The 26,100-nt window shown below is 58.4% G+C and overlaps 2 protein-coding genes across 2 annotated transcripts in view; one reads left to right on the top strand and one right to left on the bottom strand.

Annotated features, from left to right (window-relative positions):
* Nucleotides 1–1,118: 1,118 nt before the first annotated feature.
* On the bottom strand, nt 1,119–19,958 carry SLC9A1 (solute carrier family 9 member A1). Its single transcript, XM_042885565.1, has 12 exons — nt 19,593–19,958; nt 7,885–8,345; nt 6,394–6,644; nt 5,768–5,985; nt 5,246–5,448; nt 4,946–5,035; nt 4,505–4,575; nt 3,997–4,170; nt 3,772–3,886; nt 3,309–3,410; nt 2,946–3,015; nt 1,119–2,329 (listed from the first exon to the last, which is right to left on the bottom strand). The coding sequence occupies exons 1-12, from the start codon at nt 19,909–19,911 to the stop codon at nt 2,007–2,009; spliced, it is 2,397 nt and encodes a 798-aa protein (XP_042741499.1). The 5' UTR covers nt 19,912–19,958; the 3' UTR covers nt 1,119–2,006.
* A 5,939-nt stretch (nt 19,959–25,897) lies between these two features.
* The window catches only part of WDTC1 (WD and tetratricopeptide repeats 1), a 23,029-nt gene continuing 22,826 nt past the window's right edge, over nt 25,898–26,100 (top strand). The window contains exon 1 of the mRNA XM_042885566.1: nt 25,898–26,067. The gene's annotated coding sequence lies outside the window, so the exon portion shown is untranslated. The remainder of the gene's footprint in view (nt 26,068–26,100) is intronic.

A 26,100-nucleotide genomic window follows, 5' to 3' on the forward strand; every position in this document is an offset into this window, starting at 1 on the left:
CCCACAGCATCCAAAGCTTTGGGATGAGCAGGGGGCCGAACCCATCCTGAGGGCATGGGGAGGGGGGGGACGGGACGACTTGGAGCTTCAGGTATTTGAAGCAGATGAGCAACGCCAGCCATTAGGAGCTTAAGGGATGGCAAACGTGTGAGTCATGGCCTCGTTGAATCAGAGCTTTAATTTGCAGCTCTGGCGACGACGGCTGCTTTGAAGAGAGGGGCTCTGCTTCCCGGGGGGCTTCTTCCCTGTGGGTGGGAGGGTGCGTGCGCCCTGCAGGCCGTGGGGTTTGGGCTCAGGGCTGGCGCAACCCCAAGAGCTGTGGGGGATGGAGAAATCATCCCTGACATCCATCCAGGTAAAGGGCAATTTGTTGTGAGCTCACCTTTGGCTCACGGCACCCAGGGGGGAGCAGAGGACGCCCTCATGCCTCACCCTGCACGATGGTCCCCTTGGCCATGGTGGGATCCCCGTTGTTGTGTTGGTGTCCCCATGGCTGTGTTGGTGTCCACGATGTTGTCCACGTTGGTGTCTGTGCAGCCATGGTGGTGTCCCCACGGCCACGCTGGTGTCCCTGTGGCAATTCTGGTGTCCCCACAGCTGTACTGGTATCCCCATGGCCATGGTGGTGTCCCTATAGCTGTGTTGGTGTTCCTGTGGCTGTACTGGTGGCCCCATAGCTGCGCTGTGTTCCTATGGCTGTGGTGGTGTCCCCATAGCTGGTGTCCCCACGGTCATGCTGATGTCCCCATAGCCATACTGCTGTCCCCATACCCATCCTGGTGTCCCCATAGCCATGCAGGCTTTCCACCATCATGGCCTGGAGCTTTCCCCCTCACTCCTGCACGAAGCACAGCTCAGGCAGGGACCAGCCTGACCGGGTGGGTGACACATCCACAGCACAACGCCACACGTTTCCCTCTCCCCAGTTGTTCAAAAAATAGAAAAGGAGCAACACTGGCAACACAAATGACAACAACCCCCCCCCATTGTCACCTCCTGCACCCAGAGCAGGGCAGCAACCTGGGAACAGGTTTGGGATGCGAGCGCCAACAACGCAGCCCTTGAGACACAGGAGGAGCGTGGGTGGCCCGTGCAAAAAAACCCCCCCAAACGACACGACAAATTAACATTAATTTATTGGAACAGTCATGAAAAAAAAAAAAAAAAAAAAAAAAAAAAAAAAAAAGAATCTCTTTACACATGTGGCGCTTCTGTTGTTGGTTTTGGTTTTTTTCTTTTCCTTTCTATACAAGAGAATTGTCGCTGCTTCTCTCTCCCTCCTGGAAGCAGGGCACGATGCACACCGGCGGGACGGCGCATGGAAATACAATCTGCGTGCTGCGCCGAACCCGGGGCTGTCTTTGGTTAAGGAGCAGCGCTGCTTCCACCCCCATGTGGGGCTGAAGGAGGGGACATGCAGGGGGCTGGGGGCGCTCGGCATCCAGGAGGGACAGAGAGGCCCGGGTTGTGCAGGGCGCGAGGGGAGCGGGGAGCCCTGCATGGCTGTAGGATGTTTATTGAGCAAGACCCGGTGTGAGCGCAGCGCTGGGGTGGGCGGCCCTGTGGGGAACGCAGCCGTGGAGGGGGAGATGCAGATCCAGGCCCTCACCTCTGTGCGCTGCACCCCTGGGCTCAGGGGGTGCAGATGCAGCAAGCAAAGGGAGAGGCGAAGCCGGGTGCCCCCAGTTCTGCAGCCACAGCCCAACGCCGCCCCATGGGGTCACTGTGGGTTGGGGTCACCTCCAGCACAGCCCCGTGCTGCCAATCCTGGAGCCCAGGGAGCGTCCTCAGCCCAGGGCCAGGTGCCCCCCACCCAGGGCTCCGTCCCGCTCCTCAGCCGGTCCACGGCTCGCAGGGCAGAGCTGCCCCCACAGCTCCCATCCATCCAGGACGGTCCCCCCTTCCCAAACCCGGCGTGTAGTGATAGAGGAACCCGAAAGTGTGGGGGAGCAAAGAAAGGAAACGAAGAGAGAGAGAAACCAGAGGAAGGAAGCGGCAGCCCCGCATTATTGCCCCTTGGGGATGAAGGGTTCCCCCTCCTCCGGCTCCTGCCGCGGCCCCGGGTCGCTCAGACACCGCAGCATCCTCTGGCTGCTGGGGCTGTCGCTGGTCCCCGGGGTGAAGACGTCGTCGGTGCCAGGGGAGGAAGGCTCCTTGGGCCGCATCACCAATCCCTCCTCGTCCTCCTCGGGGGAGGGCGGCAGGCCACCGCAGCCCTTGGGCACCTCGTTGGGCAGCTCCACCGACTCCGGGGACTGCGGGGAGGCCGGGTCGATGGTGATGATGGGGAGGTTCTCCGAGTCCGGCTTGGGTTCGTAGGCCAGTGGGTCTGGGGGGAGCAGAGAGGAGTCAGGCAGAATGCAGCTGTGGGTAAATCGGGTCGGCCTGGGGAGTGCCAGCAGGAAAGGGGGTCCCGGGAACCCCCGGCTAATGCACTGCAGGTCTTTGGGGTCTGCACCCCCGGGCTCACTCTGACTTCGGAGGCCTTTTTCTGATCTGCGCATCCCGTTTGGAAGGCACCGGCCAGCCCAGCTCTGCTGGCACGGATTGAGAGGGGCGAAGCTGCCCTCTGCTGAGCAAATACTGCTTCGGCAAGCAGCAACGCTGAGCTGCTGCTGCTCGGGTTCCTCTCCTGCCGCCTAGCTGCCGTCCCCAAGGATGCACAGGGCAGAGGAGAGGGGATGCGGGACAGCAGAAAGGACACAGAACAACAGAAGGGACATAGGATAGCAGAGAGAACATGGGACAGCAGAAGGGACACGGGATAACATAGGGGACAGAGAACAGTAGGAGGGACATGGGACAGCATGGGGGACAGAGGACAGCACAGGGATACAGGACAGCACAGGGATACAGGACAGCACAACCCCTGAGTGCCTGCACAGCCAGTGATGCTCAGCACGACACCAACACCCGCGTGTCCCCCCAGCTCCATCCCACCCTACCTGAGCCGATGCGAGCCCGGGACATGGTGGGAGAATCAATCTTGTTAGCTGGCACTGTCAGGTAGGCATTCTGCAACCAGAACACAGGGAAAGCAGCATGAGGGACTGCCTGCGGCCAAACGGCCCTGGAGGAATTGATCCTGAGTCTCAGGGATGAGCAAGAGGCAGCAGTGCGATGCAGAGGGTAAATGTATCCTCCCAGCCACGCTGCAAGGACTCGCTCTGCATCTGCCTCCATGCTGCAATGACCAGAGGGCAGGGACAGCTATGGTGGAACCCCACGCAGGACAGCGGTGCCCTTCCCAGGCTGGAAGCCCCATCCACCTCCATGCCCGCCCCGTCCCTCACCAGCATCCCCCTGACCTGGCGATCAGCTTGCCGGATTTTCTGCCTCCTCAGGAGCATTTGGTTCCAGGCTTCCTCGTAGGGATCAGCCACCAGCGTGTGCCGGTTGTAGGACCGCAGCTGTGAAAACACCCAAGAAAAGGAGATGGTGAAAAATGGGAAGGGAAAGGGAGGTCCCGGCACCGTCACCTTTGGAGATGGGATGAAACAGCCGCCCGTGGGCACAGCACGTCCATCCCCTTGTGGTTCATCCCGTGGGATGTCTCATCTCACCCACCAGGAGAAAGGCTCAGCCAACAAGCCAGCCTCCCCTCAGCACATCCCAGTGTCTCTTGGGGAGGGAACAGAGACTGGGAACACATGGGGCCGAGCTCAGGATGGGCAGAGGGGCACAGCTGGCACAGCTGCAGTTCGAAGGCCACCCCAGGGAAACAAAGGGGGAACGTGGGGCGAGGGCACAGCACGGGGCACAGCACCTCACCCTCTGCCTGGTTTTCTGCAGGTTGCTGCGGAGGATTTTCCGGATTTCCTCCTCCTTGTCCTTGGACAGGGTTGGGATGACACGTTCCTCAGGGAGGGTTTTGGGGCTGATGTTCCTGCACGGACAGACAGCGCTCAGAGTCACGGTGCCACAGCACACGGCAGGGCTGAAGGGCTGCTCGCCCCACGGCCACTAACAGGCAGCACAGGGCGGCTGGGAACTCACTGGATGGAGACAGCAGAGATGGTGGAGGGGATCTTGCCCAAGCCCCCACTCTCCACCAGCTCGATTGCCTGCTTCATCTCCATCTTGTGATAGAAAGCGATGAGCTGCGGCTCCTTGGAGCGCTCTCCTGCTATCAGGCACTTCTTCACATACTTCTTGTTGAAGCGATTCAGCCTTCCCGACAACGTGGGGAAAGAAGGAGAGGTAGTACATCACGTCTGCCCCCGGCCCAGCACACCCAGCCCCCTGCAGATCATCTCCCCAGGCGCAGGTTGGGACCCCCTCCAGAGCCAGGCAGACCCCACGGCTCACAGCTATGGGGCACCCTGCAGGAACTCCCCCCCTCTGCACGCAGCGTGGCAAAGCGGTGCAGCCCCCCACCTCGCTCACACTCAGCCCAGCACTGTGATTCACACAGTGAATTGTGAATCCACATTGTGGATTGCCAGTCGGCAACTCAACCCCGTTCCCATCTCACCCACAGGTCCCACCCAACCACCCTCCTCACTTGTCTTTCCAGTGGTGATGCCCGTAGTGACCGCAGATATCCTCGATCCCCGTCAGAAGGTGATCCAGGAACTGCAAGAGAAGGCGCAGGGCACGGGCAGCTGGGGGGCTGCTGCCGCCTCTCCTCCCCATCCCCTACACTGACACGGGGTGACAGCACTCAGCAGGTTGTGACATCAGGGCTGTGGGTCCTGGGGGCCACGGGAGGGCAGGCGGTCCTACGCAGCTCAGGCAGAGAGGGGAGGCATGGGTCGGAGCGGGCGTCGGAAGACACAGAAGGGGAGAGCCCTCGCTCCGTCCCCCCTTACCTTGGGCACCATTTAGGGGCAGCTCCCGCTCCGTGCACCCGCCTGGGCGCAGCGGTGGAGGTGGCAGAAGCAGAGAAAGAAGAGGGCTAAGGCAGCGAAGGGACGCGGGCCAAGGGCCGGGAACGCGGCGTTACCTGCGTGTGGATCTCCTCGTTGATGGAGCGCTTCGTCTCCTGCTTCTTCTTCACGGCCAGCAGATCCACCAGGGGCCGGATGGTCATGCCCTGGGGAGTGGGGCAGGAGGGTCAGACCGTGGGCTGGGAAGCAACCAGCAACCAGCCCAGGGAGTGGGGTTGAGGCTGGGTGGGCTTTAAGGTCACCTCCAACCTCAGCCCTCCCACGATTGAATGATTCTATGAGTGGCAGCTCCTTGCTTTCATCATTTCCACACCCCTGCGAGGCTCTCTGCCCCTCTGGACCCACTTGCTACCGACCTGCACGAAGACAGTGAAGAAGATGACGGTGATGATGGCCGTGAGGAACATGTCCCTCATGTTAAAGTGCTCGTAGTCGAGGAGGTAACAGAGGGAGAAGGCGATGGCTCCCCGCAGGCCCCCGTAGGCAATGATGAACTGATCCTTTGGTGTCAGCTTCACGATTCGGAACTTGTTGATGAACCAGGTGAGGACCAGAACGCCTGGGGAGTGCACAGAAATGGTGAAGGGAGCCCCCAGACCTGAAGAAACCCCCCCAGAGCCCAGAGCAGTGCTGCAGCCTGCAACATGAGGGATATGCTCCTCCTTGGGTGCACGCTCATCCCAACGCCCAGCACAAACGTGGCCTCACCCCCATCTTCCCATAAAACCAACCAGAAGCAAAGTCCAATGCCTGCTGTGGAGCAGTGCTACCCAGTCAATTCCAGTCTTCCCAGCAAGGCAAACTGGGACCCGATTGCCCTGAGAGGAGCCCACAGCCCAGGAGCAGCCCCAGGGACTGCCAGCACAACAAGAGCTCACCTAAAACCCTCGCGATGAGGCAGAAGAGCAGCGTGCTGATGACGAAGGTCCAGTTCCAGTAGTGCTGGCCAGCCACGGTGGAGACACCCAGGAAGATGAAGATGAGGGTCTCGCTCACGCTGCTCCACATCTTGAGGAAATACTTGATAGTGGTGTGGGACTTGTGGGAGATGTTGGCTTCCACGTAGGGCCGCATGACTACGCCGGAGGCGATGAGCCTAGGGGCAAGGTGGGGGCACTCAGCAGCCGTGGGGGCAGCTCCAAGCCATGGCCCTGCAGCACGAGGCTTGTGAGATGCCAGGAATCCAGGGAAGGCAACGTAAGGGTTTTCCTTCCCCCTGGTTGGGCAGCATTGGAAGCAGGCAGCACAAACCCAATGCATTGTGAGCGCTCAGCAGGCCCTGCCTGCCACCACGTGCCTGGAGGAGTGGGAAACAGGCCGTCAGCGGTTTGGGATCTGTGGGACAGCCCAAGTGAGAGTCTCTCCCTGCTGCCTTGGTGCCCAACACAGCCCTGGCCCTCATCAGGCAAGCACTGGCCATGCTGGGACTGCTACAGAGAGCAAATCCCCCAAAAGTGGGGTCCTGGGACAGGAGGGCACCTCATCCCACCCGCCCCCAACTCACGCCATGATGCCGGAGAGGTGGAAGAGCTCAGCAGAGAGGTAGGCCATGTAGCTGTAGAGGAAGACGAAGAGGGGCTCAATGACGCGGATGTTGGAGGTGAAGCGGGACGTGAAGGCAGCAATCAGCCCATAAATGACGCCCACGAAGACGCCGCCCAGAGACACCACGAAGAAGCTGAGGAAGCCAAGGATGATATCGATAATGGTCACTTGCTCAAAGTTGGCAAACTCCTCAAAAAGGTGGTAGAGGACCTGGGAATGAGAAGGGAGAGGGGGTTTCAACCTGCCCTGCTGGTAAGAGATCCCCTCACCTCAGAGCTCTGCTTAGGGAGCATCCTTAGGAGAGCAGAGCAGGGATGCATGCAGACACCCAAGGGAGCCTGGCCGTGTCACACAGAGCTGCATCCTGTGCTTCAGCCAGCAGAAAAAGCTGGCAGTGCTTTGCTGTCACACAGCTGGACACGCATCCAGGACAGCTCTGTTCTCCACTACAGTCCCAGCTGCCATCCCTGCAGGGGCTCCAGGTAAGGATGAGCCAGCAAGAGATTGTTCCCACTTCCAATGGATAAACGAGGACACCCAACAGCCACGTGGGGAGAAAAGCCAACAGCTGCCCCTGCTCAGCACACAGCACAACCCAAATCTTCACGCTGTTTTGTAGCTGACGGGGCAGCCTTGCAAGGACCTCACCCTGGGCTGCATCTCTCACTTCTGGATGTGTTCATTGGAGAGATTTTAAAGCAGGAAGGGGAGTCTGGCTTCTGAGCATCCTGCAGGGTACTTGGAGCAGGGTGCCAGGCCCAGCATGCCAGAGCTGGTTCCTGGGGCCCGGGCTGGGACAGATGTGAGAGCAGAAGGCAAAAGTATTCCTTAGGGATGGGAGTGAGGACACAGCCCAGGGCAAAAAGGGAGAAAAGCTCCTGGGAAAAGCCTGGGACAGCACGTTCCTCCTCACCCTCTGCAGCATGCTGAGCAGAGCAGATGGGGCGTGGGAACAGAGCCAGGAAAAAGCAGCGGGCTGGGAGCGAATGTGGAGGTCAGCACTGCAGGGAGGAGGATGACAGCCATGCCAGCACCTGGACAAAGCCGTCCTTTGGAAACAGCACGGATCCTCTGTGCCCCTCATTGCTTTTGCTGGGTGAGCAGCAGGACCTCAGCATGGGGGCCGGAAAGCAGCATCCCCCATCCCTTGTGGGAAGAGGCTGGGGGGCAGCGTGAGCCAGCAAAGCTCCACAATCCTCCCTGAGATGCAGCAGAGCTCTGAGCGCACGCTCCTGGCCTTCCCAACCCGTCAAGTGAAGCGCATCACCTCAAAGCACCTCTGCAGTGTTTTCAGCCGCTATATTTAGCTCTGCACCTGCAGAAGTTCGGCAGCAAGCACAGCAGCGCAGCCCTGCAGCCCGCACCGCCCAGCCTGTGCCAGCAGCATCCCACGGACGGATGGAAGCAGCCCCGGTGCCACCCCAAAGCAAAGCCCAACACCTCCGCTCACCACCGTGACGGCGTCGTTCAGCAGGGACTCCCCAAAGACCAGGATGTGCAGCAGCTCGTTGATGTGGATCTCCTCAAAGACAGCCAGCACGGCCACCGGGTCCACGGCCGAGATGATGCTGCCGAAGAGCAGGTTGGCCAGCAGGCCGATGTGGTTGAGGCCGCTGCCCCCGATCTGGCACACAGCGTACATCAGCCCCCCCAGGAAAAAAGCATTCCAGAGCGTCCCCACCACGGCGAAGATGAGGATGGTGCCCAGGTTCTCCGTGAACTGTCGCAAGGGGAGGAAATAGCCGGCGTCCAAAATGATGGGAGGGAGAAGGAAGAGGAAGAAGATGTCTGATTTGAGGATGGGGGGCTTTTCGCCCACTGCTTTGATGAGCCCGCCGACCAGAAGGCCCACCACAATGAGCAGGCAGCTCTCGGGAACCACTTTGGACACTGAGGACATGACGTGGAAGCCTGGAGAGGAGAGAGCAGAGCACACGTTGGCTATGGGAACGGAGGATGTGGGAAGGAGGCACCGCTCCCAGCCCTCCCTGCTGTCTTTAGAACCTTCTGCTTGCCCCAGTTCCCCTTTCTCCCCCGTGCTCCCAAGCTGTGAAGTGGAAACTGGTAGCTGGGCTGACATACAGTACCACTGCTCGTCCCTGCAGCATGGAGCCCAGGCCAATGAGGGGGGGCTCACTGGACCCCCAGCCCCGTGCCAGCGCTGGCAGCACGCGCAGTGCTCACACAAGCTGCTGCTGGCTCCAGCTCTTCCCAACAGAGTTACTCACTCCCAGCACACGCAGGTGCTGCATTTACCTCCCATCAGACCCACAGGGGGCTCATGCTGTGCCCGATGGCAGTGTCCCATCCCTTAGGGTGCCTTGGGGTCACTGCAGCCCCCAGGTCCATGCAACTCCTTACACCCCATCCCTGCCAGAGGGCTGCAGAGGCAGGGAGGGCTCCCCTGGATCGTCTGCCAGGATTTATAACGATGACTTTGAAGCGAGGCACATTTGTTCCCTGGCAAAGGGATGGGTTTCCCATCAGGCACCGCTGACACCGTGTTCCATCATTCCTTCTGGCCGCGCCATCTGCACGGTGTGGACTCAAACCCTCGGCGGCGACGCGGGCGGCTCTGCACCACCACACTGCCAGCTCGTCCCTCCCTCCTCTGGTGCAGCACAAACATGTCTGGAAAGCAAAATGCCTCCCCCTGTGCCCAGCAGTGAGTCAGCTCCTGGATCCGAGGATGGAGCAGAGCTCCGACTGCTTCTCTGCAGGGATCCTCACAGCCTGGATGGGTCTGGCATGGCCTCACGGGGCTCTGGTGGTTCTGGAAGGTCTCAGGTGCTGTGATGAGGATAAGGAGCCTGCTTTCTGTGCTGGCTTTGTTGCAGCAGCGCTGCCAGAGCAAAGCCTGGGGATGGCAGAGGAGCAGCCCCCCAGAGCAGGTTCCCTACAGCACATCATGCAGGAGAGCATCCTCTGTACCATGGCAGAGCCCAGCCCCATCCTCCTCACTCCCACCTCACAGATCAGTCAGTGCTGCTCAGGTCTTTTCTTTCTGCAGGAACAGCCCCAGGGCTCTCAGCCCGTCCCCATCAGGAGGTGCTCCACGATCCCACCATCTCTGCAGGTGCCACACATGTGAGCTGCAGCAGCACGGTGCAGGATAATCCCTTCCCCTAGCACAGCTCATTGCAAATGGCACTCAGGGCACACCTCAGCATAAACCAGCCCTGGCCACAACCAGATGGAAAGCTACACAAGCAGCACGAAGCCTGCAGCTCACCTGGTGCTCAGTCTCTGAGCACATCCCATCATGAATAAAACACAAATGCTGACAATTAAGCATCTCTCACTTCTTCCCCACGGGCCCCGGGGATCCCATCGAACTGGAACATTCGTGCACTGATGTGAATTTGGTGCTTTAGGTCCCTAAAAATACACTCACTCACACGGGCTGCATGTTAATCATGCCTTTGATTCCGTGGAGGCAGCTCATCTGCTATCAAACATTGTGTGCACCCAGAGCAAGAACGGTTGGGTAAACACCAACCCTGAGAGCAAACAAGGAAATGTGCAAGCTAATGGGTTCAGTTGGGCTGCATGGTGAGCATGGGGCTGCAGTGCAGGCTGAAGTTTGGGGCAGGGCAGGGTGGTGGGACCGGCTCTGCAGCCTTCATGCTAGCCAAGGTCAAGTGCAGCTCAAGCTCCAAAGGGGGTGAAATCACATCGTGGAGATTTGGGGCTGTTGTGAGGCATCGCCTGCGCTGCTGAGGAGTTTGCCTTGCAGCTCCTCAGCACTGGGTGTCTTCGGTTTGGTCTCAAAACATTTGCATGGGGCTGCTTCAATCCCAGCACAGCCAGTGCAGGGCAAGAACACAACTCCTGCCCTGCAGAGCTGCTGGTGCAGGGAGCCTTCCCCTTGCTGCTGCTCAGAGGCTGTGGATGCTCAAAGAGGCCGTCAAGCTCAGCCCTGTCACGGTGAACCTCCGTGGGTCCCCAGGCCCAGAGAGGTGATGGCAAACCATGAGCTGCCACAAGTGAGGGCTCCCGGAGGTCCATCTGTGTGCTGACAATCAGGACCTGTTTGCCCTTCCCCAGGCCCTCAATGCTGATGCGTGCGGGGCCATATAAACATTTACTCCCAACCCAACCACCCTGGACAGGCTCCAATCTGCACACTGTTCTGGCCTTCCTCAGCTACAGCTGGGTTACAGCGCCGTCGGACGGGCTGGGTGCAGTGTGAGCTATGTGAGCTCCATCCCAATTCTCTGCCTCCTGACCCCAAACGTGTCGTATCTGAGCTGCCTTCTACCCAAGCTGCAGATGGGAAGGATACAGAGGGACGGGATTCGAGGACAGAGGGATGGAACAGGCAGGGATGCACCCCAAAGAGGAGATCTATTGCCCCATGCTGCTCCCAGCCATTTGGAAATCTCCTGAGGCCACAGGCACTGCGTGCCCTTGGGGTGCTGCCATCCCCATCCCATCCATCCAGACTTCTCCCCCTCCCATCACCCCAGCGCTGCAGTGCAGCTCTCCAGCATGGGACCCAAGGTCAGCTTAGTCATCGCTCTGGCAGCATTTGGTAGATGTAAAGACCTCTCCCAGAGCAGCACGAAATGAACGTTTTAATAACATTTTAATCAGATACTTTCCAAGAGCATTTACGGTGAAAGAAAAAGCAGTGAAGCCTTTATGCACTTCTCTGCTCCAACCCCTGGGGCTGTGCTCGAGTTGGAGCCACAGAACCCCCCAACACCTAAAAATCACCCATGTTTGGAAGGAGCTGAGCCCTCATGTCTGCCCTGCAGGGCTGCCCTTCTGAAGGACACTGCAGAGTGTGGGCTGTAGGGAGCACATGTGGCTCAGCACCAGCAGGGCCCCTCTGAAAGCCACATGGAGCCTTCTGGGTGCCACAGACAGAGCACCAAACAGCACAGCCTCAGCAACGGGGCACTGCTGGGCCTGGGGAATGGAGCTGGATGGGTCCTGCTGGGGGAAAAGAGGGACAGAAGTGGGGCTGGGACAGCTCTCCAGCTGCCCAGGGTGCTGCTCAGCATTCCCTCTCCGGTGACCCCAAAACCTGCACCTCAGAGCGAGAAATGCTGTGCTGCACAGGGAAGCAGTGAGCAGAGGTGGTGGGGGAAGAGGTTGGGCTGAGCTGTACCTGGCACTGTCTGCTTGTTGCTCTGCACCTTTCAGGTTTGGGCTCACTGGGGCCGTCCCAGCGCTATCAGCACTGTTCTTATCTCCTGCACAGCAGCAGCCTGGGGTCGGTCACCTTCTCACACAGGGCTGGGTGCACAGGGCTGTGCCAGGCAGCCACAGCTCTCCTATCCAAACCGCCCTCCATTCACTTGTTTGCAGCACGAGGGGCAGGGAAGGGGAACAAGGGGTGATTCAGTGCGGGGGGAACAACGACTGGGCTCCGTTTGAGGGCAATAGGAGTGGGAAATCAGCTCTGGAAAATAATAAGGGCTGTATCTCTGGCAAATGGCAACTGGTCTTAATGGCTATTGACAGCCATGGGACAGGCAGGGCTGGCACCAAGGAGCTGGGGCTGTGCTGGTGCACACGGATGCTGCCCTGCTCCGTGCAGAGCCCCGAGTCACCAAAAGCAGCATCAATTAATTACGTTCCCATTCCTTGGCTTTTCTTCCTAATTAGCAGTGAGAAAATAACGAGGTTCGAGCACAACTCTTTGTCTGATCTGGAGCAAATCGTTGTGGCTCCATCTCCTCCCCTGCCTTGGGCAAAGCTCCATTCTCTGTGCACAGAGCCCTGCAGCAGTGAGGATGCAGCACTGCAGTGCTGCCAAATGAACACCGCTGCCCTCGGACCCCAACAGCGCTGCTGCAGTGCTGCAAAACAGGAGGAGGATGCAATGGTCCCTGGCACACCGGAGAGCTGTGAATCATCTGCAGGCAGCAGGCATGTCAGCCTGCCAGGGCTGCTCTGTGCTGACAAACAAGCTGATGCAAAGCACAGAACAGCCATAACGAGGTGCGTGGATCCGTGGTTGAGCCTCCCCACGTCCTCAGGCTCTGGAGCCCAGGAGAATTTCCTGCTGGAAAACTCAGGGTGCCCTCATCCCAATTAAAACCTGCTCAACCCGAGCGCTTCCCCTTGGCTAATTAACCAGGATGAGCTGAAATGAAACGCTGTGCCCCACTGCGCTGAGCTGCAAACCACAGCCATGCAGGAGTCCTGCAGCAAGGAGGAACCCAACGCTGCTCCTGCTGCATCACTCAGCATGCTTCCACACGGCTCAGCCCAACCACTGTGCGTGGGATTTGATGCCCGAGCTGCACACAGTGCTCAAAGAAGGCAGCATGGGGCAGAGCTGGCCTCCAGGAGGGGACAGGAGAGTCCCCATCACCCTCCAGCCATGTCCCAGCTGAGCACTGCTGCAGCACACGGGCAGTGCAGGGGGAACTGTACCACTGTACCAGCCAAGAGCATCCCTGCAGCAAAGCACCAGTGTGGCAACCAGCAGGCAGGAGCCTTGTGAGCTCTTTGGAGAGCAGGGAGAGGCGATGCAGCAAAAGGCTCGTCCCTTGGTTTTATCTCCAAAGCACTCACAAGAAATTAACAGATCAACTGGGAGTCTTTTACAGAGCCAGTATTAATTTCCTCCCGGCTGTAAAGAGGAATGAAGAAACAAAGGGCATTAAATGCACTTGCCCATGTCCCCCAGTGAACAACGTGCGAGCAGCTCCACAGCTCCCAGTTTCCAGCCCTACGTTTAGATAACGCTCCTCCAAACCAGCAGAGAAGCCAAGGACACTGCAAGGAAAGCAGATTGCAAGGAAGATCTAATGGCTACGAATCGCAGAATCACCGAGGTCGGAAGAGAGCTCTGAGATCATCCAGCCCAACTGCCCACCCAGCAGCATCTCCCTGCTGACCCACATCCCTCAGTGCAGCTCCTCGAAAGGAGAACCCATGGAGCCCTGGAGCAGCACCCCACTGCTCCAGAGTTGCCTGCAGGGAGGAAAACATGGGGACCCCAACCAGCAGGGCTGGGCTGCTGTACAGAGCTGGAGCGAGGGGCCAAGGAAGGGTTTGGGATGCTGTAAATGCATCACGTGCCAAGCTTGCTGCTGGAAAGCCCCAATAACTCCAGGAACTGCAAACCCATCAACCCAATGACCACATTCCTCTCCAGGGCACATTCCAGAGCCACTCCTGGATTGCAGCTGTGATCAGCACGAATGCAGGGTGGCTTTGCAGCAGCTCCACGCAGTGCCTCACACAGCGCTGCTGGGAACCTTTGCATCAGGAAGGTTCCACCAGCAGCACTTGAACTTTTTAAGATGGCTTTCTTAGAAGAAGGGCTCCAAAAACGGCACCAGCTCCATGGAACAGGGCTGGGAGCTAAGCAGGAATGTTCTTTGCCCACAGTTCTGCAGCTGCTGTGATGCACACGGATGGCACAAACTGCTGGGTTGGGAAGGCGCAGTGCAGTGCATCACCTCCAAGGTTGGAAAAGAGCACTCAGATCCCATCCCAACCATCGCCCCATCTGCACTGTGTTGTATTTGTGGGACAAAGCCAAACCTTCATGAAGGCACCGCATTGCTCCAGGGCAGGAGATGCCTAAAACCACACTGCTGCACTCATTGCAGCCTTGAACAAATGGCTCCTGGAGCCCTCGGAGCCTCAGGAGTGAACTCCAGGGCAGCCCAAGGTGAGCACCACGGGCAAAGCCCTCCATGCCAATTGGCTTCCTCAGGAAGGGCAGATTTCCTCGCAGGAACACGGGCAGGAAAGACAAACAAAAGCCTTTCAGGAAATAACCTGCTGGTGTCCTCTGCGATCGCAGGGAGGATGCGGCCACAATATTGCCCTGATTACTACCGGGCTTCGGCGGCCGAAACAAAGCGATGTAATTTGCAGCACACGACAGCAATGAGCTGGGAGAGTCAGCCTGCATCAGTGCTTCCTGACAGGAGCTCCCCAGGGAAACTGAGGCATGGCACAGCCAGAGGCACAGCGCTCTGCCCTCTGTGCCAGCAGTGCCAGGGTGAGGAGCTGCCTTCCTTCTGACCTGCCTTCCTTCCTTCTGACCTGCCTTCCTTCCTTCTGACCTGCCTTCTCCTGCCAACCTGCCCTCCCCTTCCTTCCCACCTGCCTTCTTTCCTTCTGAGCTGCCCTCCTTCCTTTTGAGCTGTCTTCCTTTCCTTCCCACCTGCCCTCCTTCTGAGCTGCCTTCCTTCCTTATGAGCTGCATTCCTTTCCTTCCCATCTGCCCGCCTTCCTTCCTTCTGAGCTGCCCTCCTTCCTTCCCACCTTCCATCCTTCCTTATGATCTGCCTTTCTTTCCTTCCCACCTGCCCTCCTTCCCTCCTGCCCTGCCCCACACATCCAGCACGCTGTGATTCCTAAGCACTGGAAGAAGCCAGCTGTAAAGGTGCAAAGGGAGCCCAGCCTGCTTCTGCAAAGGTGCCTCCTGCAGGCTCAGCAGAGAGAGGGGATTTACATCCCTGCCACCACCACCCACTACATGGAAGTCAGGAGATGCCCCCAGGGCCAACTGCACTGCAACTGTGCGGCCCACGGAGATGCACCCATCCCCTTCTGATCACAACTACTTTGCACTCTTCGACCTTCTGCTCTGGGATCTCCCCCAGCCGTGTGCTGAGCCTTTGGTCACTGCTGTCCCCACCAAACCCATCCCATGGGGATGGAGCCCTGCAAGCAAAGCAGGAATGGGCAAAGCTGCTCCATTCCCACCGCAGCAGTGATCCAACACGCAGCCACAAGTGTGTGCCACCAAAGGTCTGCATTTCACGTCCTTGCTCCCAAGCAGAAGCACACGTGTGCTCCTCTGCCCCGAGGAAAGAGCAGAACACGAAGTGATGAGATTTCCACCGCTCCGTTAATACACAGATGCCGGAAAACCAAAGGGAAGTCAGAGGGATGAGTGAGACCTCACCCAGCACAGATGGCAATCACTGCCTCGAGCAGCACGCAGCTCCAACACGTGGCCAAAGAAACTCCTGAACTCTCAGCTCCATTGCTGCACTTTGCAGCCGAGACTGCGGAGCCACAGCAGCCCTGACCAGCAGCAATAGGTGCTGTGTGCGGATGCTCAGAGCTTTGGCAGCGTGTTCCTGATGGATTTCAGCTTTCATTTGAACAAATTAAGCCTTGGGGACCCAAAAGAAAAAAAAGAACTCAAATGTTTACAAGGCAGCTGCAGCAATTCATCATTGCTTTCCTTCAAGTTTCCTCTCTCAGCACCCACAGCTCTGCCTGCAGAGCAGCACACAGAAGGATGCTCTGAGAGCAGTGCAGCCCCAACCCCAGGGCAGCCCCTGAGGCAGTTCCATGCAATGCCTGGCTCTGTCTTGCAGATGAAGAGCTTTCTTCCCCTCAAGTTTTGGGTGGTTTCTTGCTCAGCTTTCAGCAACAGGCAGAGTAAGGAGAATTAACTGCCATGGCTGCTCTTCCTGAGCCAGCAAAGCAGAGGGTGAAGGCAAAGCACAGCATTTGGATCCTTCCCCCATAAGGCAGTGGGAACACAGTGAGTCTGCATTAATCAGGGGCTGTTTCAATTAATTAGCACGACAATTTTACACTTCTGTGGCACCAGCTGCATCAGTGCTTCCAAATCCTTTCCTGTTATTCCCGACAACAGAACAGCCACCAGCTGACACCAAAGGGAACGTGTGCTGTGCTTGGGGGTGATCTCACCCCATATCTGCAGCCTGAAGGATGTGGGAATCCCACATCAAAGAGCCCCACGGACTCAGGGCACAGAACTCAGGCCCTGCAGCTCTCCCACCCTGCTGTGCTCACACCATTTCCAGCACGTGATGCAGGTTTTGGGGAAACACACCTGGCTGCTTCCTCGCTGCCTCCTCCCCAAGCCCTGCAGGCGGCATCGCTGTCCCAGCAGCATCCCCAGGTGCCACCATTTGCACCCCCAGCAAAACCTCACCCCCCACCCACGTGAAAAACCAGAGGGGGCGGCATTTGGGAAGCGCTCAGGCTTTCTAGCACCCAGCTCTGGCTGTCAGACAGCAGCTGTCAGCCTCTAAAAATGATCCTTTGGCAATGGAAGCAGCGCATCGCGAGGGCACGCAGCCCAACCTGCAGCCCAACCTGCGGCCTCTATGCTGTGATCTGCTCCTCCCGGCTCCTATCCCTGGGGAATCCCTCCATCCCACTGCTCCTCAGACAGCAGCAGTGTCCCCACAGCAGCCCCGTGCCGCCCTGCAGTGTGCACCTCTCTGCCCTGCAGGGATGCACTGCCTGCATTGCTTTGCACCACGCTGATACGCAGTATATGCTGATATTTTCCTGCATAGGGACAGTGGTGGCTGCAGGGAGGCACAGGGACCTCAGACACAGGGACAGAACGAGCTCTGCAAAGCTGGGAAGAGACATTGGAGCAATGACTCAGTAATTACTTCAGGCTCCAAGCAGAACCTGAGCGCTGCACTGGGCTCCGAATTCACGTCTCGCACGCAGCAATGAGCAAAAGGATGGCACAGCTCAGGGCCAAGCAGGGACCCCACAGCACTCTGCAGGAAATGACATCCCCAGAAGCCGTTTGCACTGCAAGGCACAGCAGCATGGCTGCTCCCTGAAGTGGGGCTGAGGGGACGTGGAGCAGGGCTGGGATCCATCAGATCTCAGTCCTCACGCAGGATGGGAGCAGCACCTCTGTGCTTTGTGGTTCCGAAAGGCAGAGCCTGAGGGGTGCTCTGGAGACGGAGCTGAGCCTGATTCCTCCCCAAGGTTGGCAGCATACAGCTGGGAGCTGAGCAGCACAGCTCTGACCACCAGCCTGAGCCCACGGCACGCCAGCAAAGGGACCGCACTGCAGCCTGCAGGCACACTGCTGGCTCCTTCTTTCCCTTCCCCCTGGCAATGGAAAAATATTCATAACTGAACCCAAATCACACTGTGACGGTTCTGGGGCAAAGTCTGGCTGCACTGCTCCCAGCAGCTCCAGCTGATGCTGCTCCACCTCCACCAGCACAGCCACAGCCCTGTAGCTGGGGGAGCTGGAACGGCACTGCTGCGTCTGTCCCTCACCCCCCTCTTTCTCCTACACAGCCTTAAAATACCACTGGGTGCTCAGCAGCAGCCTCCCCTTCCGCGTGGGATGAGGGGAAGCAGAAGCAGCAGAGGCCTGTGGGACACACGTCGGTCACACATCAGTGCTGTGCCCCCAGGAAGGAAAGGAGCGCCCCCCAGCCCGCAGCAAAAAGAAGCACAAACCTCTGGGATGCCCCTGCACTGAGCCCCATTGCCAGCCCAGTTCATGGGGGGGCACACTGCAATGGTTTTGCAGGAAGCTCCTGCAATGCTGGGGTAGCTGGGAGAGACGGACAACAGGAGGCACCGAGCTGCAATTAAAGCCACGCTGTTAATTCCCAGCCCACCCCGTGTTCATTCCCCTCTTTGAGGGAGCTGCTTGCAAATCCCTGCTGGATGTGCAGGCATGCCAAGGGATGGGCTGGGCTCCCTCAGCATCCCCAGGGGAGACGTTGTCCCTACAAGAACCCTTGCAAAGTTGCAAAGCGGCTCCTCCCGGATCGCACCCCTCCATCACAGCCTTGCATAACGCTTTCAATGCAAAAGAACCGGGCTCAGCTCACAACCAGGAACAACTTCCCAGCTGCACAAAGCCAAAGAGCTCCCCGAGCTGCCGGGCTCCACGCTGCGGCGTTGCTCACAGCCTGCGTGCCGCCCTGCTTTTGGCCCCTCCTTTCTCCTTCAGCTTCCGCACAGACACTCCGGATTTCATCACTCATTCCGTTCCGAGCAGGATGACAGCCAGCGCAGTGCCACAGCCCCCAGCGCTGAGCAGAGGCCGCGTGGTTTGGGGATCTGAAGGCTGCATTTCCTGGTGTGCGGCTCCTCTTTACGCACCTTAAGCCACGATGGATGGAGCTGCACCTCCTGCTTGGTTGTGCTGCTCTGTTCCTATCCAGAAATGCATTGAGCTGCTGGGGCTGGAATGCTTTTCCTTGTAAATAAAGCATGCAGAAAATGGGGTTTGACCGGGCAGTGACCATGGAGCGGGGTGGGGTACAGCAGGGCAGTTTGGGCAGCAGGGTTTGGAGCACTCAGCACCCAAAGCACCGTTCCCATTAAGTCACAGCACTCCACACTGCTGTTAAACCCGATGGGAATTGAGGTGCAAAAACCACGGGGATCCAGAGCTGCTCCCCCCCCCCCCCCCCTTCAACCTCTCCCAGCCTGGAGAAGGTAACAGCGCAGAGAAACCCTTGGAGCTGGGCACTGCTTTCAGCTGGGGCTGCTGCACTGCATCCCGCTCTGGGGTGATTTCCCTACTATCAAAGCTTGGAAAACACTCAGGCAACCACGGCTGCTTTGTGCCCCACAGCCCTGAGCTGTCACCCCCAGCCCCGCTGCGCTGCCCGGTGGTTTTGCTGCAGGCAGGGGTAGGAGGGAAGGGGAGCACGGAGCAGTTGGAAAGGATTTCTGCAAGGTTACAAAAGGCACGGCGTGGTTTGGAAAGGAAACAAAGCACCGAACAAAGCTTCCTCCTCACCGGCGGAGAAAGCAAAACTAAAACGTTGCTCCCAGTCAGGGTGCAGGGAGACTCTGCTGTTAGATGGCATTGGAACCATCCGTGGGGTTGGGGGGCACTGCGCCCGCTGCCAGGCCTGCGGCAAACACAAGGTCGTGGGGAGAGAAAGGGATGCCCACTGCTGTCATGGGATGGAGGGGGGGGTTTGTATGGGGTGTGTGGGGGATCAGCATGGGGATGCACCGGGGGGCTGCCCCGAGAGGACGGGGGTGCAGGTGGGGCGCTTGGGGGTCTCAACGGGGTGCTTGTGGGGCTGCTTTGGGGAACCTGGGAAGCTGCATTGGGGTGCTGAGGGTTTGTAAGTGGGATGCTCAGGGGGTCGCACGGGGGTTCCAATGGGGTTGCAATTGGGTGCTCAAGGGGTTGCAGTGGGGCACTCGGTCACAATGGGGCGCTCGGAGGGTCACAGTGGGGTTGCAGCTACGGCTCTCAGGCAATCCCGATGGGGGTGCTCACAGGGCTGCAATCAATCAGGGGTCTCAGTGGTCACAGCGGGGGGCTCGGGGGATGCAGCCGAGATGCTGACAGCACCCACTCCATGCACACCCTAAGGGTCCCTCCCGGGGGTCTCCCACCCCGCTGCTCTCCCCACACCACCCCCCATCTCCCCTCCCCCCCCAGCCCCCAGCCCCTACCCATCTTCATCAGGCAGGCCAGCAGGATCCAGAGCGAGATCTCGAAGGGGATGCGGACGTGCGAATAATCGATGCCCAGCACGGGGAAAGCTTTGCGGGGTTTGGAATGCCCATCGCTCGAGTGGTTGTGATGCTGTTTGTTCAGCGGGTGAACCTCCTGGGCCGTGGCGGGGGGGGCGGCGGTGATACCCCCGAGTTCTCCCCACGGTTGCTCCCCGGAAACACGCGTGGCCTTGGCCTGTAAACCTTGGCCGGGAAGCAGCGGGCCCAGCAACAGCAATAGAGCCCAAGGAAGGGCTCGGAGGGCCGCGGCCCCCATGGCGGAGGGAGCCGGGGCCGCCCCGCAGAGACGCTGCGAGGCGATGGGACGGCGGCGGAGCGTCCGTACATCCCGGGGCGGCCGGGGGGGGGGGGGGGGGGGCCCCGGGGGGGGGGGGGGGGGGGGGCCCCCCGCGGGGGGGGGGGGCGGGGGGGGGGGGCGGGGGGGGGGAGCGGTGGGGTGGGGCGGGGGCAGAGCCAGGCGGGGCGGGGTGAAACGGGGGGCACCGGGAACGGGGGGTGAATGGGGGGGGGGTGAAGGGAGGGGGGTGGCTTTAAAGGGGGGCGATGAAAAGCGGGGTGCGGCTGCGTGCGGTGCGGTGGGGATGGGGGTGGAAAGAAGGGTACGACTTTAAGGAGGGGGTACGGGGTGGAAGGATAAAGGGAGGGAGGGGTGCTGGAAAGTAGGGGGTAACTGCAACGGGGTGCGGTGCGAATGGGAGGGGAGGGTGGGATGCAAAGCGGGGTGCAGTGCAAAGCGGGGCATAACTTTAAGGAGGGGTGCAAGGACGGAGAGGGTGCTGGAAAGCAGCGTGCAGCTGCAAGGGGTGCAGTGTGAATGGAAGGTGAGGAGGTGCAAAGCAGGGTGCAGCTGCACAATGTTGTGCTGTGAAGTGGGGTGCAGCTGCTATACAGCTTTAAGAGGGGGGTAGGGGTGAAAGGACAAAGGGGGGTGTGCTGGAAAGCAGCGTGCAGCTGCAGAGTGCAGTGGAAACTTGGGGTGAGGGGTGTGATGTGGGGTGGGGTGTGCTGAAATGCAGTGTGCAACTGCAAGGGGTGCAATGGGAATGGGAGGTGAGGGGAGCAATGCAGTGCAGGGTGCAGCTGCAAAATGGTGTGAAGTGGGGTGCAGCTGTGAAGTGGGGTGTGCTGAACTGCAGCGTGCAATGGGAGGTGAGGGGTGCAGTGCAAAGTGGGGTATTACTTTAAGGAGGGGGTAAGGGGTGCAAAGACAAATGGGGGTGCTGAAAAGCAGCATGCAGCTGCAGTGAGTGCAATGGGAATGGGAGGTGAGGGGGGGATGCAAAGCAAGGTGCAGTGCAAAGCAGGGTACAGCTTTAAGGAGGGGGTAAGGGGTGAAAGGACAAACGGGGGGTGCTCAAAAGCAGGGTGTAACTGCAAGGGGTGCAGTGGGAAAGGGAGGTGAGGAGCGTGGTGCAAAATGGAGTGCAGTGCAAAGCAGAGTGCAACTGCAAAGTGAGGTGCAGTCTGTAAAGAGGAGAGTGAGGGGTGCAGGAGCACGGGAGGAGGTGCTGAAAAGCAAGGTGCAACTGCAAATGGGGGCTGAGGGTTGCACTGCAAAGCAGGGCTGCACAGAGGTGACATGCAGTGCAAAGCTGGGTGCAGCTGCAGAGGGGTGCAGAGGTGCAGTGCAAAGCTGGGGGTGGGTGGCTGCAGTTGACCCAGAGCAAAAAGTTATGGTGAAACAGTGCAAGGACAGGGAAGTACAAACGTTTCACTAGAAGCCTGCTCTAATGTTAGAACAACAGAAAAAAGAAGCAAGGATGTTCTCTAGCCTGAGCTATGCGTAATTAGTGATAAGCTCTCCTGGGTGGAGATCTGACATGATAATGAGCAACCACCTGAGGTTAATGAGCTGGCACCGAGCTCGCGCACGCGTGTTGCTGAGCGAGTTAAGTAACAAAAAGAGAGGCAGTGGATGATCCCATGCCTGCCTAGGCTGGCACCCAGCTCTGGGCGTGCTCTTGCTTTGAGAACTGTTGCCTGGCACCCAACTCTGCAAAGACCTGAAATAAAAGTTAACCGGTGCACTTCAGCTCGGTTTGCTCGTGGGTTTTAGGGCACTGGGTGTGCAAGCAGCCCTCGCTGTGGGACGTGGAGAGTGCTGCAGCGGGGTGGGGTTCAGCCGAAAGGTGTGCAGAGGAGAGGTGTGCCATGCTGTAAGCATCAGAGGGAAGTGGGGCGCAAGGTGCTGGGGTGCAGAGCAAAGGGATGTATGTGGAGGCTGTGCTGGGTGCGAGTGATCGAAGGGATGAATGCAAGGTGCAAAAGGAAGGGGGAGAATTGGGTCTGGGCGCAGGCCCAGTGGGTGCTGCTGCTGCAAGGGTGCAGCAGGGTGTTACAGCATGACACCAGGCCCTGCAGCACGGGGCTGCAGACACTGCAGAGAGAGAATGCGTGGCTCTGCAGAGCACTGGGAGAGCGCAGCAGCTGCTCAGAGGGGAACGGGGCAGAGGGGTACACAAAGCTGCTGCCAGCGGGGACAGAACTGGTGGGCATTGGCTGCTATTCTGGGCCAGCAGGCTGCTGTAACCCCATCTGTGCTTGCTGTGCCCTTCGTCCCAGTCAGCAGCGTAGTCTGAGTCACCAGGAAATCTGAGAAGGTTCTACTAAAAGCCCAGGTGTAGCACGGGGGGTTGCTCAGCCCTGCCAGCCTGATTTCTTGGCTCTGTTGTGCTCTTCCTGAGCGTCACTGCTGTGACTGGAACTCACAGAGCTGGCGGGAGATTTGAGCTGATTTAACAGCAAAACAGGCAACGAGCCTTGCGTGAGAGATGCGCTCCCTGACCCTTGGGGACATTTGGTGTGGGAAACACGCGGGTTGTTGGCATGGCAGCTGAAACTCCAGAGCTTTGGCAGGTTACTCCTGCTGCTTTACATCAGCGATGTTCCCGTTGATGGCATCAGTTCCCAAATTGCTTGGGGAAGGCTGCAGGAAACGCCGACGTTTGTCCTCTGGCAGAGCTGGGCAGGAAGTGTTGCTGGTGGAAATAATCAGCGTGAGCCCTCCGTTAACGTGAATCACCAGCTAGGTGTGTCAATTCCTTTCTTCCAGGTCTTGGCAGTCAAATTAATCTGTTTTACCAATTAAGTGTGAAATCCAGAATGTTCCTCGTTTTGAGGGAGCTTCTTTATATCTGGGTGAGAGGCCTGGCTGAGATGGCAGCAGTTCATCTGCCTTTCAGCTGGAGCAGGACTGCAGCAGGAGCTCGCACACAACTGCACGCTTGTTCAGGAGCAAACACAGGCCCTGGTTCTCTTCCACAAACAGGGAAGAGAAGCTAAAACTGGTACAGTGTGAAATAACAGGGTCGGATTCTTCCACCTCCTCACGCCTGTGCTGAGCAGCACTCGTGGTGGGTTGGCACCAACTGTCCGGCACACGGCTGTTATGTGATGCAGCATCAAACTGACTGCTTGCTACTTTGCTGCTTGGCTGCACTGTGCAGACAGAGGCCTTTCAACTCGCTGCACACCCTGGGAACGATTGAAATTGGTGCAAATTCGTGGCAAAGAGGAAAGGTGTTCCTGCTTCTCCCCCATCGGGACACAGAGACCTGGAGATTCAGTCTGTTTTCCAGAGTAAATCGGCCAACACTGCAGTGCTGTGCTGTTGGCAAACGTCCACATACCCGAATATCCACCAGCCTTGGTGGGGGTTTTTTTCAGCTCGTGTGCTATGGGAGCAGCCCACTTACCTGCAGTTTTATGGCCTGGCTGAGATGCTCTCTGCGAGTCGTGGAACTTGCACAAGAGAGCATAATGAGGCTTAAGCTGCTTAGCCTGCAAAGGGAGAGCAATGCAGCTGCATGAGAGGGCAGACAGAGCTTTAAAAGTGTCCAATCAAGCAAATTATATAAGTTATAATACACCAGAGCTTGTTGTATCTCAGAGAGCAAAATCACACCCTGTGGATACAGCTGCCTCCATATCTAACATCATAACTGTCTTCCTGGAAAGACAAACATCCCTGGAAATGCATTCCCCTCTTTCCTCCAAGCAGCCGTGCAATGGGCCCCTGCTTGCTCTGACCCCACCTATGGAAGCACTCCTTCACAACCCAGCACACCCAACACAGGACCCAGCACACGCCTGCAGTTGTGTTGACACACAAGTCATGCAGAATTCAGTGCTCTTATAGATAGAGGCTGCAGCAAAGCTCTGCTGTTCCATCGTACCTTTGATCTGAATATTTCCCAGCAGACATTAATCATCAAAAGGTAAACATCGTTTATGCTGTGCAGGGAGGTAAAGCCAGGCGGGCGCACGAGAAGAAGGAAAGTGTTTGCTGTAGGTTTTCACAAAGAAACCAGGAACACAAACCTTGCTGGCTGAAGGCCACGTGGGCTACAAAGCAGCTTTTATACATTTATAGTCTATTTCTCCATTAGACCCTTTCTTTCTCATCTGTGTATTTATTTGATGAAGACTAACTCAGCAGCACCAGCTCCGTGTTTGCACTTTGTTCCCTCATCCCCACTTCCAACTCACACGTGGCTGAGCAAAATGGATGAGCATCAGGCTTTCCCTGCCACGTGATTTTCTTTTTCCTCTGATCTGTCAGCAAAGGGAAGTGGGAAATAAAGGATGCATGCCATTACGTTTCATTTCAGCTGCTCTATTCGAGCCACTTCCACCTGCAAACAAATCCTGGTCCAGCTCCAGCTGGTCAGATGTCTGCAGCACATCGTGCAGCTTCTGTCTCACAGAGCAGGGCTGATGTCTGTGAGCCTGCACACGTGTGCTCTGACTCCTTCACTGCGGCATGCGGTGCAAGCTGAACTTTGTCATTATTTTTCCAAAGTTTTATATGTATATATAAGCACACTGAACTTTTCTGTGTAAACTGAGAGCAGAATGGGAGCTCTGTATTTATAGCCAGCATTAAGCAGTGCCTCCTATCTGACTTAAACTTCTTTCCCTTCTGTGCTGTAGGCAGAACAAGCGCAGCGCGCAGGCAGTTTTACCCCCTGCTCTCTTCAGGCTGAAAATCCAGCAGCCCTGTGCCATGAGGTTGCTCTCTGAGGTGTTTATGCAGCTCTGGGAGCACAGTGCCTTGTTTACATTCCCCACAGTGCTTCCAGTTCCCTCTGTGGCTGCAGTGAGCTCCTTAGACTGCCATGCAGAAGCAGCAGCTCCCCTCAGCTCCCTTCCATTTCGGTTATCTCTGTCACCAGCTCTGGAAAAAAAAAAAACAACAACGAAGTCTCCTCTGCCCCAATTTCCTCTCCACTTCCATGTCAAGGGCATCTGCAGCCTGCCTGGTTTGCGTGGAGCTCCAGGTCCCCGTGAGGATGGCATCTGAGAACAGAAGATAAAGCCCTGCCGTAGGGTGGTGGAATGGACACCAATCGTTATTTGTTTAATTAAAAGAGTCTGGACAGACGCAAAGGCAACAATTAATTATCTTCTGTAAGAACTCTGACCACAGCTAAGGAAATTAATGGCTTGTGAGGTGGAGGCGAATCATTGAGGCTAACGGTCGATCTGTCGTTCACACGGCGAGGCGTGCGGGGAATTCCTCCATCCTCCCCCTGATGTAAAAGGGCCCTTTTGCGCCATTCACACAACGGGGGAGCAGGGACTCACTTCTGGGGTTACCCACGGGCTGCAAAATGTAATTCTAAACGAAAAGCTTTGCGAACAGAGCTCACGGCGTTGGGCTGCGAAATGAACCCGGCACGCCTGCGGTGCTCTGCAGCCCGCCGCCAGGCGCTGCCATTCCATGCAGGTTGAGCTGCAGCCTTTTGCCAACACTGCCACCCCCTGGCCCTTCATACGTATCCACGTTTTTCCCTCCCGGCGCCGCTGCGGGAGCTGCACTCAGCGCTCGCGGCCGGTGGGACGGCCTGGGATTGCAGCAGGGCTTGCGCAGCTCGCACGCCGCCATGCCCTTCCTGCCGGTGGCTCCGCCGTGACTACGGCTCCCGGCAGCCCTTGCACGGCACCCCGCTCCCTCCCCTCCCCTCGCCGATTGGCCGATCCCTTCCGAAGCGCTCTCCCCTTTCCCGTTGGCTTGGCGAACTGTCAATCACGGGGGGCGGTGTCGCTCGGGAGGGTAGTCCGGGGGAAGTATTCCCGAATTCGACTTACGCCGTTTGCGTGGCGCCGCGATCGCTGCCGGTGCCCGGGAGGCGGTGGCGCAGTTAGCGTGACGCATGCGCGGTACCGCGCGGGGCGAGCGGCTGCGGGGGGTGCTGCTGAGCCCCGGACAGCTGAGGGGGTAAACAGGGCACGGGCCGGGGGGGGCACGGCCGGGGCTCTCCTTCAGGGCCCTCCCCGAGCCCGGAGCGCAGCGCTCGGAACCTGCGGGGCCCGTCGGGCCGCCCCTTAGCGTTCGGCCCCGCTCAGCGGGGGATGGAGCCTCACCACAACTTGCAGCGCCCGCTAGGCCCGCGGCCGGGAGGCCTGACAGGTAACGGCCCGGCCCCGCCCCTCCCCCGGCTTT

Source organism: Lagopus leucura, unplaced genomic scaffold, assembly GCF_019238085.1.
Source record: "Lagopus leucura isolate 7727_CA_CO unplaced genomic scaffold, USGS_WTPT01 Super-Scaffold_100051, whole genome shotgun sequence".
NCBI classification, from domain to species: Eukaryota; Metazoa; Chordata; class Aves; order Galliformes; family Phasianidae; genus Lagopus; species Lagopus leucura.